Below are 19,644 nucleotides of genomic sequence, written 5' to 3'. Positions count from 1 at the left end.
TGTTGTAGTTTGCGGTGTTATTCTAAATGCTGATACCAAGATTCAAATTGTTACTGTAAATGTATTTATATCACTTGCAAATATCTGTTACCTGTCTGCTTGATTACTAATAACCAATGGGTTATTCCAGGTATACCCCTAATATAGCTTTTTAAAACCTTATTTTAATTTCTGCTGGTATTCAATGAAAAGAAGCCATAATTCTTTTACAAAATACAATCTGAAATTGGCCAAATGTTGACTGATCAAAGAACAAATTTGAAAAAAGTTCAAATCTGAGCGGACAGTCACCGTCAGGGACAGTTTTGGTACTTTTTACCACAGCAAAGTGAAATAGAACTGGGGAAGACTTCAAAAAGTGGTTTTGGGGTTCTCCTCAGCAGAGCTGGCAATCCATCATTCAGTCAGGCGAGTTGGAGTGCTGCGGCAGCTTGGCTAACCACCCCACAGTCGATGGGATTCTAGGCAGCGCCCATGGCCCAAATAGGACATACACACACATACACACACTTTAACGTGTAGTCAGATACACATAGCGTAAACACACAAACATAACACATAGTTCTTCTCTTGCTTCTCAACTTCAGAATGTTTCATACTCCTTAAAAAGGGAGTCTGCAATAGCGGACAGATAACAGGTTTTCAAACCTCTGGCTTCATGAATCACTTCATTATATTAGTTCTGAGACTCCCTCACACACACACAGTGGACAGATTAGACTAGAGGTTTTCATGCCTTTCTCACAGTTTCTATGACCTCACTTCACTTCACACACACATAAAATAAGCGCACACACGAGGCAATATGCTCATGAACTTTAGTAACCGCGACACGGCTTGCACGTCATCACGCAACGCCAGGAGGAGGACCAAACGACGCCAGGAGGACGACCCGACGAGATCCGACCAATCCCAATCGAAGAAGAACCTCTGTCATGCCCAGTATCAATATATAAGCTTTCTGCGTACTCTGCCTCACCGCCATTTTTCCTGTACAGGATCAGTGGACCATGCATGATCATTTGCTAGACACCGCAGTTTCCTGACCTGTGACCTCTGAATAAACCTGCTTAATTTTAACTTGAGAACGACGCCTCCTGCCTTTGATTTCCACCCGCAACAAAATGGTAGCAGAGGATGGTTCTATAACGATTGAAAGAGCGGAGTGGAGAGCAACAAGTCGGGGAGGAGGCCGTCTCTTGGATGGGGAAAGAACCGTCCTGAAGTGACTTGTATCGCCTTGGGAACCTGATCAAACAGCGCTGTACTATTAAAAGGTGAGCAGAGCCTATTTAATTGAAATCTGCATATTGTCGTGATAGAGAAAACCTAAATTTTTGATCAGAAGTCCTGAGAGTGAGTACAAGTTACATATGATAAATTTAACAAAGTAATTAAAATGGTCTGAAAATGCTGTGTATTATGCAATGGTGATGGTTGTATTTTAATAAAGAAACGAAGACAAACACTGTAAATACATATGCCTGCTGTCCAGGTTTGTGTTTGAGTAGTAGTTCAAATTTTACACAAATCAGGTCTCCCACTTCAAAAATAGAAACGAAGACAAACACTGTAAATACATATGCCTGCTGTCCAGGTTTGTGTTTGAGTAGTAGTTCAAATTTTACACAAATCAGGTCTCCCACTTCAAAAATAGAAACGAAGACAAAACACTGTAAATACATATGCCTGATCTCCAGGTTTGTGTTTGAGTAGTAGTTCAAATTTTACACACACACTGTAAATAACTATGCCTGATCTGCAGGTTTGTTGTGTGAGTAGTAGCTAACTCAAATTCGGTATCCCACTTAAAAAAGACAATGTATATGACAATCAGTGTTGGAGCCCTGACACCACCCAGGGATGGAGGTCACGTGCAACCCGTGGATGTTTTGAGATTGAAATGTCAAGTTATATGAAGATTTTAACTGCTCTTACTGCAGCTCTCTCCAATCAGGTCACCAGGGCCCTGGCGACTGATCCGGAGGAAGCTGCAGAACCGAAGGTAAAAGTAGGTGACTGGATAAGAGTCAAGGTTCACAAGAGAAAGTGGCCAGAACCCAGGTGGACTGGACCGTACGAAGTGAAGGAGGTTACTTCACACTCGGCCCAGGTCAAAGGTAAATCAGGCGCACCTTGGCACCACCTGACACATTGTACCCCAGCACCTTCACCTTCCCGCCCATTGGCTGAAATAAGAACTGATTTGAATAATGCCACAAGGAGCTTTACAAACCAGACACACCATTGTTTCAATTGGGCACAAATAACGGAAGGCTGTTACGAATAAGGATTTGAAAGAGGAAATTACTTATATAAAAATTATTATACTACTTTAGATTATATAATATAGAGAGGATGTGAAGTAACTAGTATGAATGGAAGTGTGTGGCTGTTGGACTGAGTGACTGGTAGAAAACCTTGGGGCGCGGCCCTTTGAATCTCAAAAGAGGGAGTCCGGTCTCTGCCCGAAATTTAAAAAAAAAAGGTGGCAGAGAGCGCGCTTGGGCTGTGAATGTTCGTGTGCTTGTGTGCAGGGAGATAACTCCCAGTGTGTGTGGGAGTAGGAGTGTTTGTGTGTGTGGAAACGAGAGAAATGTCTCAAGGTCAGCTGGCTGACTGAAGACACAGAAAAAACTGACGGAGCGACAAACTGACTGGAAAACGACTTTTTCCTAAACTAGTGGGTGTTATATGCGATTGCCATCTGATAAATGTTGTATGTAAGGGTGGGAGGGGTAAATGTGTTTAGGACTTGCCAAAGAAAGATTAAGACTTGCACAGCAGAGGATGAAAAGGGGGAGGGCCAGAAGCCTTACAGCTTACAACTGGCGTTGACATCATAAGAAGGCTTGGTGTTTGTTTATTTGTTTGTTTGTTTGTTTGTTTTTAATATTGCTTCATTCAGAAGTAAAGAATTCCAGAAGGAATTTTTAAAATTACACTTTTTGGCACAAATTTGTTCTTTCAGATATTTCCAAAATATATCTTATCTATTAGAGGAAAGGAGAATTAATTTAATATCTTATTTTATTTATTACCTGACACAGGAGGGATAATAGTAGACACCAGTTTAATACTTCACAAGTTATTAATTTGATTTGTAATATAAATTCAAGGATGAGTGATTAACAAAATCACATTAAGGTGTCTTTTTAAAGCCCATCTCTAAGTACAGTTATGAGCTGAATCAATCATATTAGGATGAGAAATTCTAACTTAACTTTAAACTAAATTTTGTGCTGCCTAGAATTAGATATTTCTTTGTTTTCACCTGTAGTTGCTTTAATTCCATATTCAAATCATCCATTAAGAATTCAATAGTCAAGACATGTCAAATCTATTTACAGTTGGAATTTAAACTAGAAGTTTGATTCAACCCCCATGTAACTCTGGAGAGTCCTAAAATAAATATGTTTCACCATTGAAGAAGAATAAATTAAAATCCAGTTAAAGGTCAGAGGTCAAATACACTTTAACTCATAGCCGGTTTCATCTTAAATGAAATGCAGAAACCATAATACAAGGCCCTCTGGTTACACACTTATTTGAATGTCATATCTATAATTAGATTTAAATTTATTTTGGTAAATGGATTTGTATTTATATAGCGCTTTTCTAGTCTGATGAAGACCACTCAAAGCGCTTTACAGTACAGTTTCACATTCACCCATTCACACACACATTCATACAGTGCATCTACTTGCAGCACTTTGTTATTCTATGGGGGGCTATTTAGGGTTCAGCATCTTGCCCAAGGACACTTCGGCATGCAGATGGTTCAGACTGGGGATCGAACCACCGACCTTCAGGTTGGAGGACGACCACTCTACCCCTCAGCCACAGCCCCCATTTTGGACACTTTAACTTTCAAACTCTGGAAAGAAGGTTTTTATTTTGTTGTTTTGTTTCACCAGTTATCTTAACATCTAAGGCTCTTAATTTGAAAGGTGATGTTAAGCTCCAATTATTGTTTTTATTTCATCATGAAGGAAATTGTGGCAGAATAACTTTTAAATTGTTTTGAATTGTTTCAGCTGTCAACTCTGAGACGTTTGATTGAATCTAATCTCTCACACATTTGTATTTTGTATGTGATTCCTGTTTTATCACAGGACAGTTTGACGTCAAAGCTTCTGAATTGTCGTGTTATGGAGAAGTCGAATGAATTTTGGAAAATGGTTTGAACTCAAATACTCAAACACTGTCATATCTGCTGCTCATTGAAATTCAACTTGTTTAACCTTTTATTTTTAATGTCCACTGATTTGGCCGACCACACCTCAAAAGTTTTATGAAATTGTTGAATACCAAAAGAGGGTATGTATGTTTTGATTCGATTATTTTGTTTGTTTCTTTTAATTATAAATTTATATAATCTACTTTAATCTCAATTACGCATCGCAGTAAATTAATAATTTTTCTGTTTGTCATCCTTTCAAACTCTGGGAACTGGGCTTCATGAATTCCACAACTCACTCCCATCCGGTGTTAACTCCACCTCCTCCACCACGACCGACAATACGCCCTGCGCCTGGCTTGGTACAGTGCAAGCTCAAACACATGGCCTGTTGGCAAGTATTAATTCCACGAAAGGATCTTTACAAGCTAAGATCCAGATCATTGACTCTTAAAGACTAAAAAAGCCTCACTGACAATTCTTGATAATTTTGTTCTTGGAGCAGATCTGAAAAAAGCTGAAATCTGCACAGCTCGCTCCTGTACCCTGTTTGGTCACACAGAAACGAATGGCCCTGGCCCCTTCTACTGGCAGGAAGGGTTATGTGTGTGTACTGATAGGAAGTGATTGAAAGACATTTTTTTCCAAACTGCCCCTGGTGGCTGGGTGACCAGTGCCCTCTCCACCTCTACGCACCATGACATGACAAGGCTGTAGACTCTGCTCTGATGAAGGAAAACGTGCCTCATCCCCAGCTGTTCTGTGGATGCTGAACTGGGGATGGGTGCTGTGGATGCTGTGGATGCTGAAGGGGAAACTGATGCTGTGAAGCTGAAGCTGAGGAAGATGGAGATGACGACGCGACGATGATGATGAGGAGGGGGACGGGTTTGCACTGGATGGGATAAAGGTTGAGGGGAACTCGCCAGTAAGTGGTCACACCCTAAAGGGGGATTAAGAGAGTCTGGAGGGATTTCAAACTTTTAACTATAGTCTGTGTCTGAACTCTTAAGCAATAAAGATAGGAACAGTTTTAGCTAGATATTATACTTCATACAAATGATTTCAATAACTGTTGCTGCTTAGTGTTAATAATGAATCTTTCACCGGTTCTCATTTCTCGTTCTGTATTAAAGCATAATTTCCTTAGCTGCATTAGACATCAAACAGAGTTACAGGAGCTATCTCTTCTGGGGCAAAGTCAGTATGACATTGTTTGGGTTCAGTTTGTTCCGAATGTTTACAGTCAGGTTTGTTTTGAGATTTTTTGTTTGCTGGCTGTGATTCTTTGAATCACAGCTATGTTTTGACGTTTTTGTTTAAGTTGGGTTTGTTTTTCTGCCTTGCCCTTTTCTGCCCTTTGCCTTCCCCGTGTTGTACATACATAACACATAGTTCTTCTCTTGCTTCTCAACTTCAGAATGTTTCATACTCCTTAAAAAGGGAGTCTGCAATAGCGGACAGGTAACAGGTTTTCAAACCTCTGGCTTCATGAATCACTTCATTATATTAGTTCTGAGACTCCCCCAAACACACACAGCGGACAGATTAGACTAGAGGTTTTCATGCCTTTCTCGCAGTTTCTATGACCTCACTTCACTTCACACACACATAAAATAAGCGCACACACGAGGCAATATGCTCATGAACTTGAGTAACCGCGACACGGCTTGCACGTCATCACGCAACGCCAGGAGGAGGACCAAACGACGCCAGGAGGACGACCCGACGAGATCCGACCAATCCCAATCGAAGAAGAACCTCTGTCATGCCCAGTATCAATATATAAGCTTTCTGCGTACTCTGCCTCACCGCCATTTTTCCTGTACAGGATCAGTGGACCATGCATGATCATTTGCTAGACACCGCAGTTTCCTGACCTGTGACCTCTGAATAAACCTGCTTAATTTTAACTTGAGAACGACGCCTCCTGCCTTTGATTTCCACCCGCAACACCAGCAATGTCAGGAGGTATCTGGGCAGGTTTTTCTAAAATGTTAAGGCTTCCCATCTACCTGTCAACACTTCTTGCCTTCTAATACACACATATTATCATAGTATTTAAGGCGATGACTGAATATAAAGATGGACGACATGTCTCCACTTCCTCCCACCGAATAAACCAAAATATCCTGGATAAGGGGGCTGATATTTCATGGTGTCATTTGACTCCAAGTGTGCCCAGTGATTATGGACTGGAGCTGCAGTAACAAGGTCAATATGCCAATACACCTGCCTGACCAATCACAAGTCAATTTCAGCTGTCATGACATCACTACAGCAACAAATAACTTAAAAACTTGAACATACACTAGTGTGATGACTAACAAAAGGAAATAAACCATCTCTTGGGGAAAATTATTAAACATTTATGTTTGGTGCATGTCCCCTCTGCTTACATGGATGCGGGTGGGATTTATGACACCACCAGCCACCAGGGGATGATTGAGATGTTGTGGCTTCACTTTTGGGAGCTAAGGTTTAAGTCATTGTGATTTGAACACCATTCATCCATATAACTTTGAGTGGTAAGTCATTTTATCTTCTTAGTAAAAATAAAAAAATAAATAAATGTTACCTTATATTAGGTACATTAGGCAGTTGTTTTGAACTGACATCACTTTAGCAGCTCCCTCACTCAGTTTCTGTTGTATGATTTTTACACTAATATAAATGTAAAAGTAAAGAAGGTATTCTTCTGATGACAGTTATGTGGTGGCACAACTAATGCAGCCAACATAATCATAGAATTCAACATTGCATTCATTCACAGAGCCTCAGTGAAAATCTAACATGACTTCAGATGTGTTGCTATAACAATTTTATTGGAGGAAGTTGCTTTTTGAAAAGTCAGCCAAGAACTTTACATTTTAAAATGTCAAATCTAAAGTCTCCTAACCTTACCTAATATAATGGTGGATTATTTCTACAGCACTGTTGGCGAGTGAAAAACTAACAATGGCACTGTCTGTCCTGTTTTCCCTGAGTGATTCAGAAGCAAGTACTGTCCTGTCTACATCCTTTTAGTCAACATGGAAGCTGTGGCAGTTGTTTCCACGAGCACTTATTAAAGTCAATCAAGTTATTATATAACATTTTCCAGTTATGTTGTAAGTCCACTTACTACATGTGCAACAGCACAGTCAATCTCCTCCAAATTTGTTGCCAAATTCAAAGCAATGTTTCAAGTTATCACAGGTCTGAAGCCAGGGTACAGCAGCTAAAAATAAACAAAGTTCAGGTTGAAGCCAGATCTCTGATTGAAGCTACTATTGCTGCATCTCCATTACTATCTACAACCTGAAATAAAGGGGCTGAAAGGTTGGGGTACAATACCACATACTGAGCCTACTTAGAAAAGGTTGTCCACTAGCTTCAACTGGTAAAGACACTCTGTGCTGTAGGAATGAAACCTAAATCAAACCGGGCTTACTATAACCAGACTCATGGCCAACACTCATAAAGCTATGCTAACCACAAATGTGGTTGGTCGGGAAATGACTACATGTGTGAAACAGAGAGAAGCTGCCTGGGCACAAGTACAGAAGCACAGTTCAATTCATGCTTTGCCAATGCCGAAGTCTGGACCCATGAAAACATGGGAAAAGTCCCGAATATAAACAGAGCAACATGTGATGGTGATCATAAATATTGAGGGCTTTTCAAATCCCCAGAAGCCGTTCTAAATCCATGCAGCATGTCTATATTTGTTCCACTACGGGTTTTACTGACAACATTCATTGGACAGAAACACATCTTGCCGTGCTGTTTTTGCATAGCACAAATAAATTGCTCCCCTGCCAATCAGAAGGCCCTGCATCAATCCAAACATCTCAGTTGGCCCCGGACTGGAGATACTCTGCAGGCAGGTGGCAAACTGAAGAAATTACTTTTTGTACTGAGGTGGTTGAATCTGTGCTATTTCTGAAATCCCTCACTATATAATCACTTTACAGTCCAATATATATTGAGTTTGTCATTCTGTAGTGGTGTCTGAATGTTTGGTGAAATTTTCTATTCACTATATATTGCACTCATTGTTTCCCATTATATTGTATCACAAATATTGTACAACCTATGGTCACTAACCAAGCAATATATACCATCATGCATTGCGCTAGAGAGATGAGAGGAGCGAGGGGAGCAAGAACAGCCCGAGCTGTTGTACAAATGCAAAATATGAGCAGGGCAGCACATCACAGCACAAACTGCTACAAAACGGTTTATTTCTACATTTAAAGATTGTCATTCAACATGTTTGTTTTTTTAACCTAAAAGTTCAAAATAAACATTTAAAATCTATTGTGGGATTTTCCACCCGCCAATGTTGTTGTACATTATAATCCTGCAACAATGATTTCATCACTGCCGCAGAGAAAATGCGCAGAGTAGTGTCCGAAAGTCAGAAAAAGTGTCATTATATAGTGCTCTACATAGAACCTATAGAGTAAAGTAGGGGTAAGTTAAAGAGTGGGTGTTTTTGGACACAGTCCTGGTTTAGCTTGCATCAGCCTGGACTCCATTCCAATCACCCATCATCAAGATGATGTCACAAATGCAAGCTCCCAGCATCATAATTGGGTTGAGTATTATATTCTATATATACTAATTCAGACTAATACAACATTTCTGCTCAGGTTCTACCTTTAAAACAGGGTGAATTAAAATGTGGGATCATTGTGGAGGCGGAAGTTTGTGCTACTGTTGAATTGTATTGCAGTTTACCTACATGCGTTATTTAACCTTATTGATGTAAATGACCAAGTTATGAGAGTTGCCAAAAAATATTTTTCGTTTTTTTTCGAGGTTAAGGTCGAAGCAGTCAAAAACACTTGGATACAGATACGAGTGATGAACACTTCAGTGAGTGATGTCACTGCAAGTCAAGCTCAGTCTAGACAGACAAAACAGAGAAGAGCACTCGTACCTGCAGTGGCAATCATCTCCTTAGCTCGGCTGTGGAGACAGAAAACAACATGTGAGACAGATACGTGAAATTTGATTTCAAACACATTCCAGGTCCTGACTTCAGAATCAGATGGTGTGTGTCTGTCTGGGTTTTTCATGGGAATGGAATTGTTCTTATTATTCTTAGGGGCCATCAGTCACTCTGTGCTTTGATGAGATATGTGAGGCTGCAGCAGCCATAGGAAAAAGTGAGCAGTGTGACTGTGTGGTGACAGCTGTGAGTGATGGCAGCGGGGCTCACTTCTCCAAGCTCGGGGAGCGTGCTAGGAGGTTAGCTGAGGACGCCGCCTTCTTATCCAGACGCTTCCTCTGCCTTTCCGGGTTCCCCAGCTTCTCACTGTTTCTACGAACCCTAGAGCGTGATAGGAAGAGAATCGTCTTCAGCTTCCAGGAGTAGAAACTCAGTTTGTGTCCACACAGAAGTAGTACTCAAATGCATGCAAACTATTTGTAAATAAAAAGCGTGAAACATGCAGAAACATGCTCGTTAGTTTTAGGTTTATGTCATTTCCATATTACCTTCCATCCATGGCGTACACTTTATTTTTTTTGATTTGTCAAGAAGAGACAACCAACTACTCACACTTATATTCACATCTACAGTCAATTTAGAGTCTCCAATTAATCTAACCCCAATCTGCACGTCTTTGGACTGTGACACAACAAACGTGGGAACATGCAAACTCCACACAGAAGGAACCGGGAACCTTCTTGTTGTGAGGCAACAGCGCTAACCACCGCACCACCATTCCACTCTTCATTTATATATATTCCAAATATAAATGTTGACCTATTACAACATGGGTTTTATTTTCAAAGTACATTGCATTCACCAGAAAAATTGGCGGCTCACTTATCCCAGTAGTTACCTTTGCTTCACCTGTCAGGCTTCTGCAAAAATCAAGTTTCGAATTAAACCAGAGGAAGATTTACCAGTGAACTTCTCATTTCTATCTGCCGATGATTTTCCAGTTGAAATGACATATTTGACCAGCTATAGCTAGTCATCTAATCACTACCTTGCTGTGATTTAGTTCACAGCTTCATTGTTATTGTATTACAGGGTAAAACTGATTAGCTCCATTAAGAGTACAACATAGTAACAGAACATACAAAGCTCCGTTGTCATGTTTACTATAGAAATCCATTTTTGACATTTTGAATCATGTCTGGCAAACCCCAAATTCCATTAGAGAGGCGAACAGAGTTGCTAATGTTTCCTTAAACTCTGGAACAGCATCTATCCACAGTGTTACACTACCTCCCACACAGTGGATGTTCCACTCCTACATGGAGCTGGTTCTCACATAACCTGGGCGGCGTTGGCTGAGGGGTAGAGTGGTAATCCTCCAACCTGAAGGTCGGCAGTTCGATCCCCACTCTGACCCATCTGCATGCCGAAGTGTCCTTGGGCAAGATGCTGAACCCTGAATTGCCCCTCATAGAATAACAAAGTGCTGCGAATAGATGCACTGTATGAATGTGTGTGTGATGTAAAACTGTACTGTAAAGCGCTTTGAGTGGTCATCAAGACTAGAAAAGCGCTATATAAATACAAAACCATTTAAAACCAAAACCATAACCTGTAAGCTTACACAATAATGAAGTTAATTAATATTATGCAAACTCTCTGCCTCGGCCAAAAGCTGAGGTTGCTGAGGTAGCACAAGCAGCTCTTTTTCGGACCTTGATCCCTCCACCGCTTCAGGTCAGGAGTTAAGCGAATTATCAGTTACTGACAATCTGCGAAGGGCATGAAGTTTAGCAGAGCAGGTGATCAGACAGGTTGTAAAGAAGCCAACAGTCATCTAAACTACTTAATTTGGAGGGAAAACAAAAGTGAGTACACCTGAAATCTCACTCATAATCCCTCATTGCACAGGTAGATTGTGTGCGAACAACCATAGTGAACATACTGGATCAAAGTGGGTCAGTAAACTGTGATAGATTATGAAGTAGGACAGCATTTTCCTCTTCCATTTAAGTTTGGAGACATTTGTTTACAACCTGCTTGATCACAAGCCTGTCCATTATCCTAGATCTCAGCTAGGAGAGTACAATGTTATTATGACTCAAAGAAATACTAACAGAATTATGAAAATTAAAACCCATGTTGTAATGAACTGGTATTATCATGAAGTCCCTTTTGGAAAAGGAATACCACTTTCATACAGAATGATAATCCTAAAAAAGGTAACTTGAAGAGGATATAAACTAATTTCCTGTGTTAATGCTGAGGATCACAAATTGACTAAATGAACAAGAAAAACCCAGCTGTAAACAAGCGCTTATTGTCTCTTAGGATTTCTTATGGCACACCCCCTGTTTCCTGTGAAATGCCACTGAGCAGAGGCATCACCAGAGGGAGTGTCATGGGACCGAATAAAACTTCGCCGTCTACCGTTAACTCTGGCCTCGGACCACATCTCTGCACCGCTGGTCTTTAAATAAAGTGTTGAATGTCAAGGTGAAGTCACAACCCCAGGTTTCTCTTCAGCACTGTAGCCAGGCTGACAGAGAGTCACACCTCCACCGAACCCAGTATTCCTCGATCCCTAAATTGCAATATCTTTATGACCTTTTTTAATGATAAAATTCTAACTATTAGAAATAAAATCAATCATCTCCTGCCCTCAATTGGCACTAATACCCTCCCAACAATAGAGATCTCAGAAACGGCTGAGAATCCTTCCCATTATTTAGACAGCTTCTCTCTGATCACCCGTGATCAGTTTACCAAAATAGTCTCAGGTTCTAAACCAACAACCTGTATTTTAGATCCGATTCCAACTAAATTACTTAAAGAAATTCTGCCCCTAATAGATAATTCGTTACTTAACACAATCAATCTGTCATTATCATCAGGTTATGTACCACAGTCTTTTAAAATAGCTGTAATCAAACCCCTACTCAAAAAACCCACCCTAGACCCAGAGGTTTTAGCAAATTACAGGCCAATATCTAATCTCCCCTTCCTATCTAAAATCTTAGAAAAAGTTGTAGCCAATCAGCTGTGTGAGTTTCTCCAGGAAAATAATATATATGAAGACTTTCAGTCTGGGTTTAGAACCAATCATAGCACAGAGACAGCCCTGGCAAAAGTCACTAATGACCTTCTAATAGCTTCAGATCAGGGACTTGTGTCTGTCTTCGTTCTGTTAGATCTCAGTGCAGCATTCGACACAATTGACCATCAAATTTTATTAGAGAGACTAAAACAGTTAATTAACATTAAAGGAACGGCCTTAAACTGGTTTAAATCTTATTTTGCTGATCGCTCCCAATTCGTTCAAATCAATGATGAGTCATCGGTGCGCACCAAAGTTAACCATGGTGTCCCACAGGGGTCTGTGCTCGGCCCAATTTTATTCTCATTATATATGCTTCCACTAGGAAACATTATCAGGACACACTCGGTAAATTTTCACTGTTATGCGGATGACACCCAGTTATATTTGTCAATAAAACCTGATCAAAGTAATCAATTAACTAAACTTCGAGCATGTCTCAAGGACATAAAAACCTGGATGACCCGCAATTTTCTCTTATTAAACTCAGATAAAACAGAGGTTATAATACTCGGCCCTAAACACCTTAGAGATACATTATCTAATGATATAGCTGCGCTAGATGACATTGCCCTTGCTTCCAATGACACAGTCAGGAACTTGGGAGTGATCTTCGATCCTGATTTGTCCTTTAATAGTCACTTAAAACAAATTTCTAGGACCGCGTTTTTCCACTTGCGTAATATCTCAAAAATCAGACATGTCCTTTCGCAAAAAGATGCAGAAAAACTAGTCCACGCCTTTGTTACATCGAGACTGGACTATTGTAATTCATTATTATCAGGCTCCAGCAGCAAGTCGTTAAAGACTCTGCAGCTGGTCCAAAATGCCGCAGCACGTGTCCTGACGAGAACTAAGAAAAGAGAGCACATTTCTCCAGTATTAGCATCGCTACACTGGCTTCCTGTTAAATCTAGAATAGAATTTAAAATTCTCCTCCTCACCTTCAACGGGACTGCCTGACACATAGTATTTATAAAATGTTTAGCCTAATGGATGCTGCTAAAAATCCTGATGATGTTTTCTTACACCTGACATCTATTGCACTTCTGTCCGTCCTGAGAGAGGGATCCCTCACATGTGGCTCTCTCTGAGGTTTCTACATATTTTTACCTGTGAAAAGGGTTTTTAGTAGTTTTTCCTTACTCTTGTTGAGGGTTAAGGACAGAGGATGTCACACAATGTTAAAGCCCCATGAGACGAATTGTTATTTGTGAATGTGGGCTATACAAATAAAACTTGATTGATTGATTGATTGACAACTTTCCCAGTACCTCAGGTTTCCATAGAGGGGCATGACAGAGCTGAGCTGAGAGGCCAGAGCACATGTTATTCATCACCAACGAAACCCCTGTCAAAAGCCACAACAAGAAAGTCGGCCGGGTCTGGGTTCTATGGACTTCAGGCTTCCTATGTGACCATTGGCATTGGTCACAATGCTGTCTGACAGTTGGCTAGAGATAGTTCAAAGGTTGAGAGCAACACAGAACAGTCATGTCGGCAGATCACACAGACATAATATGAACACAATCAGGCCTCTGCATTGACCAGTAGAACAACATGTACAATAAACTGACTGTGGCCCATCATGATACTGTATTTCTAAGCCCTTGGTCGGTAGGTCTGGTACCTGGCAGAAGCATGGCGGCTTTTCCATGTATGAACAATCTAAGGCACGGTCTCTTACCATTATATGATACTAGAGCCAATGCAATGGCTATGTTTTAAACAAAATATAATTTTATTTAGTGACTCGCCAACTCTTTGATCCCTGAAACCAAACTGTTGGTAATGACTCACAATGTATGCCAAATTATGGGATCAGAATATGGGTCAGACCCCCCCACACCCCTTGATTGCCACTTGAGACCCTCTGAAAGCCTCAAGAGCAAAGTTCTGTGTAATCTCTGGAAAAAAATCTTGTACAAATTATTTGTCACTTCTAATTGTCATTAAAATGTGGGTTTCTGGTAGGCAGGGTTTCTGCTACGTTCATTTTGCACCAGTGCTCCCTCAGGATTGGGGCAGACACACATGATAGGTCCAGTATCCCTGCACTGTGCCACATGTCCTCCCTCGTCACTCCCCCCCGCTGACCTGGACTCACTATACACATTAACAATAAACAACACTAATCCGGAGTTATTAACCTGCATGCACAGGCAAATACCCGAGTAAACAAAAGCAGCAGTGAGCCAGCACTGTGCTTCCTACACACTGTTAGAACAGAAATCTCTTCGGTGGAGAGCGGAGAAATCACGGGATGCAAGAGATCCTTGTTGATTGAGGAGGACAATGATTAAAAGGTTGTTAAAGAGCAGCGTATAAAAAATATATACAAATGTTGTGTGTTTGTGCAAAACCCAGTTGACTTCACACAGATTGGACAGATGTTCCAGTACAAAGAAAATGTCTGACCTTGAAAGGTTACATCTGTACACCCCCAACCTCTCTTGTTCAGTCACATGTGTATACAGTACATGCTGTCACCTTATTCCTGCCCTTTTCATACATTATGCTGCGTTCAATTTCCCTAGCATCACATTTTCCACCTGGCTCTGTTTGCCATACAGCTAATCTGGGAAGTGTCACTCAGTGTGGACGATTGCCGCCATTATGTTATGCCGTGGCTTTATGCTTCCCCAGGCCCCCACTCAAACAAATGGAAAACTAACCACATACAGGTTAGAGTGAACATGATGACAGAGCATGTCATTTCCCTTGGGTTTCCTTCTACAACACAGCATAATCACAACCTGGCAACCTGACACCGACTGTTTAATAAGAGGGTTTGCGGAACAACTGGGGTTTGCAGTCACACAAGTCAGATTTAGAGAAAGGGTTGAATTATGAGACAAAAGCCATGCAGTCGAATCAAAAGACAGGAGATGATTATGAAGACAGCAGTGGTGGCGAGCTCACGCACAGAGGCGCCTTTTGTCCTTCCTGGATGGTGGCCAGGGGTCCGCAGCGTGAGCTCAGGTTCGGGTCGGAGGTTCTGACTGAGGCCGAGGGAGAAGCCACCTCCTCTGGAGAGGAGCTTCCATCCTGGTAGTCCTCCCTCTGCAAGCCTCTGATTGTGGTGGGCTGGATGGGCTCCTCTACTGATGACGTCCAACTCAGCTCCTTTTCCTGCTCCCCTCCTGCTTCTTCATCTTCATCCTGCTCCTCATCCTCCTCTTCCATCCCCGGGACACGGTGGAGCTTGGCCCGTGTCCCCTCAACCGCCTGTCCTGGAGGGAGGGCGTCCTCCAGTTCCAGGTTCTTGACACATCCGGAGAGAGAGATCCCGTCCTGCACAGCGTCCGGCCCTCTGAGGATGGGATCTGTCTGGGTTGACCTGTCCAGTGTTACTGGTCCGGGTCTGGGTTCTATGGACTTCAGGCTTCCTATGTGACCATTGGCATTGGTCACAATGCTGTCTGACAGTTGGCTAGAGATAGTTCAAAGGTTGAGAGCAACACAGAACAGTCATGTCGGCAGATCACACAGACATCATATGAACACAATCAGGCCTCTGCATTGATCAGTAGAACAACATGTACAATAAACTGACTGTGGCCCATCATGATACTGTATTTCTAAGCCCTTGGTCGGTAGGTCTAGTACCTGGCAGCAGCATGGCGGCTCCCGTCAACGGCTGAGCTGGACGACAGTTTTCTGCTGCTGGTGCAACCATCGGAGCAGCACACTTGATTCAGCACTCGTGCAGCACCCGGGTTCACTGGATGGAGAGACGGTTATTTATCAGTGAGTTTGGAGAGATACTCTCAAGTTCGGCTTTTCCATGTATGAACAATCAAAGGCACGGTCTCTTACCATTCTATGAGATCTATCTACTAGAGCCAATGCCATGGCTATGTTTTAAAACAAAATATAATTTTATTTAGTGACTCGCCAACTCTTTGATCACTGAAACCAAACTGTTGGTAATGACTCACAATGTATGCCAAATTATGGGATCAGAATATGGGTCAGACCCCCCCCCCCCCCACACCCCTTGATTGCCCCTTGAGACCCTCTGAAAGCCTCAAGAGCAAAGTTCTGTGTAATCTCTGGAAAAAAATCTTGTATAAATTATTTGTCACTTCTAATTGTCATTAAAATGTGGGTTTCTGGTAGGCAGGGTTTCTGCTACGTTCATTTTGCACCAGTGCTCCCTCAGGATTGGGGCAGACACACATGATAGGTCCAGTATCTCTGCACTGTGCCACATGTCCTCCCTCGTCACTCCCCCCCGCTGACCTGGACTCACTTTACACATTAACAATAAACAACACTAATCCGGAGTTATTAAGACCTGAACTGTACTGAAGTTTACTTGTTGGATTCGCTCTCGAGTTTATGAAACATGTTTATGGTACACATTGAAAAAATGTCTGACATTTTGCACCCACGCAGTTCAACTTCTACACACAACACAAGATGTAACCTGAAGCACACAGGGATTAAAGTAAACACAACAATCCAGGTTCATAATCCGCATTGATTAATGGCTAAATGAATGTGAATGTCAAGAGCGACTGAGACAAGCACACACACGCCGACACACACACACACCTGCAGATAGGAGAGAAGTTCTTCTTGCAGATTATGACGCAGCGCTGGGTTTAAACTTCATTGCTGCAAAAGAAGCTAAATAATTCAAATCTAATCATAACGATTTATTTTATTATTTATTTCGATATCTGTTTATCTGCCTATATACATAGTTTTTTTTGGGGGGGGGGGGACATAACACTGGAACACTAGGTAGGGGGGGGGGCTTATTGCCACTGCGTATTTCGAGCAGTGATTATGATAGTAACGTGCTTCATCTTGACTTGGCTCTAATATCCTGGTATATGAAGACAATCACATTGTATAGACTTTTTAGATTCAGTTCGTCTGTTTACTTGTGGTTTTTAGTCATGTTTCAGTTCTGGTTTCATTTACGAATTTACGTGTTGTTTCTGTACTGATTGCTCTCCGCTGGAGACCATTCGACTATTTTTGTCTTGTTCTTCTGCTTGTGACCACATATGTATTGTAACTCCCTATCAGGGCCCTCTCAAGACTCAAAAGGACTTTCTGCAAACTAGAGTTACCTGTTGATGCTAATCCTTTGTGAGATCTAGCAAATTCTCAATATATTCAAAGTGATTAAAGGGATGCAATCATTTTTCCATTTATTTTCTGATGGTGTTCCTATCGGTGAAACAAGATTGAAGTCAGTTATATTCATTAGCTACATCAATGCATTCTGAGCATGCACTATCTATTGGGGATTTGACAAACTCTCAGTTTAGTGTTTATAGTGTGGCCTGCATGTTGATGTCATTGATTAGCTCAACCTGAGATCAAGAGCTGAGCTGAATGAAGTGATGTCTACATGTGAACCCTCTTGGCCACAAGCTGAATAGAATCGGATGAAGATGTAAAGTTGAAGGTTGTCTTTGTTCTTCGAAGACAAAACTAAAAACTGTGAAAAGTGCACCATCAGCCTGCAGGGTTGAGAATCCCTTACCTGCAATGAGCTGCTGTTTCAGTAATGGCAGTAGCTGATCGTGGAGGCTGATCCTGCGTAGGGCGTCAGCTAATGAAGACTTCAGCAGCGTGATCTCATCTTCTTGTGCCTGCAGACGCACCTCCATCATAGATGCTCTGTCCGGGAACTCAGCACTGCTGTCTGCTGATACATCATCTATAAAAGAGGTCAGAGGGGTCTGTCATAAATAAGACTCAGAGGGGCAGAATCTGGTGTGGAAAGCCTGGCTTCTGTGAGCCTGGATTAAACACTTTCATCAGATTAATCCAAAATCTGCTCTTTCATGATTTAAAATCACAGGCCCGAGACATCAAGCACAGATCACATCAATTCAAAGTAAAGACAAAACCACACTGTTAACAGCCATAGTGCAACCCCAATTAAAGTTATAATATGAAGAATCAAATATTCAAACAACATTCAAGAAGACAACTTTAATTTTTTTTCTTTCTTGCAATAAAATGCAACATAACTGATTAATAATTCACTACTCTGAATGATCTATAGGACTTGTGTCAGGAAACACACACACAATAAAGGGTAGGGACCCCGACGGTATGAATTGGTCATGGGCTGCATTTTCACTTTGACTCCTGAGGTGAATCTTGGGAAAACCCGGTGTTTCTGTCTGACTGGTTAGAATGTGACACATGCTTTCATAGCCCTCCTCTAGCCAGTGAGGAGGATGAAACTGATTTGCAATGCATGCTGTCTGAGGTTAGGATTTGGCCTAGGTTTGGTTTAGGGTAAGAGTTGAGAGGTTAAGCTGCTCCAGAAGCTGTAGTAGTTAATGTTAGGACTTAGTACTAGGGAATGCATCATGTCAATGAGGGTCCTCGCAAATATGGACAGGCTGTTGTCCATTTTGAGGGAGAATTACAGATGTTCAGAGAATTTTACTCACACGGGGGACTGTCCAGTGCTTCTCAAAGGCCCTATTGTGTGTGTAAGAGAAAAACAGTTGTGGTGTGTTTGAGTGCATGTGTAGGACACAGCTGGTTCTGGTCCAAAAAGAGTGTGTATGTATGTGTGGAATGCCTCCCTCAGTTCTGGTGACACAGGATGGAAGAAAGCTGTTCATGGCAAGCACCAGGGCTGAGAGGAGGAGGTGGATATTTTGTGCTCCAGCTCCCCTCTGCTGTGTTGGTAGTTTTCATGATTACTCAGCCGCTGAATTCTCATTCAGCCATTGGATGTGTTGTTTCTGCGCTGCAGTCCAACAAAGCCCAGCTGTTAATTGAGCGAGAATTTCTGAGGAAATGGTTTGGTTTATTCAGTAATAAGTAGGTAAGAGGTCCTTAGACACCACTCCTCTCTGCACAAATCCTTCGAAGCCACATGGAGTCAATTTTAGCAAAGGGCAACAGTAAAGATTCACAACCTGAAATTACACTGTGCCAGTAATTGTAGTCCAAAGCTCAATTTCCACACAGATCTAAGTTTTCTGGCTCAGCACTATCTTTGTTTTAATGTAATTGTCGCCCTGGTGGGAACAAAAGTGCCAACACTGCTAGGTAACACACAGGTTTCAATATTCTTATGTAAAACTATAAGAGACAACTGTACGTTCTCAAATAGTGGCCTTCACATTTCCTGGCTACAGAGTGTATGAGCTTTTTATTAAAAACAGATTTACATTATAGGAAGTGCATCAAGATGCTGCGGTGATTAGAACTTCCACCTCAGCAAGAAGGTCCCCGGTTTGAATCTCAGTTCTTTCTGTGAGGAGTTCTTTCTGGAGGTTTATTCTCCCTGGATTGGGGTTCGGTTGATTTGAGACTCTATATTGTTTAGGTTTGAACATGAGCGTGAATGGTTGTTTGTGACATTATGTTGTAACTGCGATACACTGGTGACCCTAACAGGGTGTATTCCACCTCTCGCTCAATATCAGCTTGCAT

General features: G+C 41.6%; 1 protein-coding gene across 1 annotated transcript in view; it reads right to left on the bottom strand.

Moving 5' to 3' along the window:
• Window positions 1–19,644, bottom strand: part of eml3 (EMAP like 3) — a 58,642-nt gene that overhangs the window by 20,406 nt on the left and 18,592 nt on the right. Inside the window, exons 2-6 of the mRNA XM_061095630.1 lie at window positions 17,723–17,899; window positions 15,826–15,940; window positions 15,143–15,649; window positions 9,390–9,500; window positions 9,108–9,136 (exon numbers count right to left, since the gene is read on the bottom strand). Of these exons, the coding sequence (XP_060951613.1) occupies window positions 9,108–9,136; window positions 9,390–9,500; window positions 15,143–15,649; window positions 15,826–15,940; window positions 17,723–17,899 (939 nt within the window). The remainder of the gene's footprint in view (window positions 1–9,107; window positions 9,137–9,389; window positions 9,501–15,142; window positions 15,650–15,825; window positions 15,941–17,722; window positions 17,900–19,644) is intronic.

Source organism: Limanda limanda, chromosome 22 (assembly GCF_963576545.1).
Source record: "Limanda limanda chromosome 22, fLimLim1.1, whole genome shotgun sequence".
Taxonomy (NCBI): domain Eukaryota; kingdom Metazoa; phylum Chordata; class Actinopteri; order Pleuronectiformes; family Pleuronectidae; genus Limanda; species Limanda limanda.
Note: the sequence above shows the minus strand (reverse complement) of the source record. Positions and strands in the feature narration are given on the sequence as shown.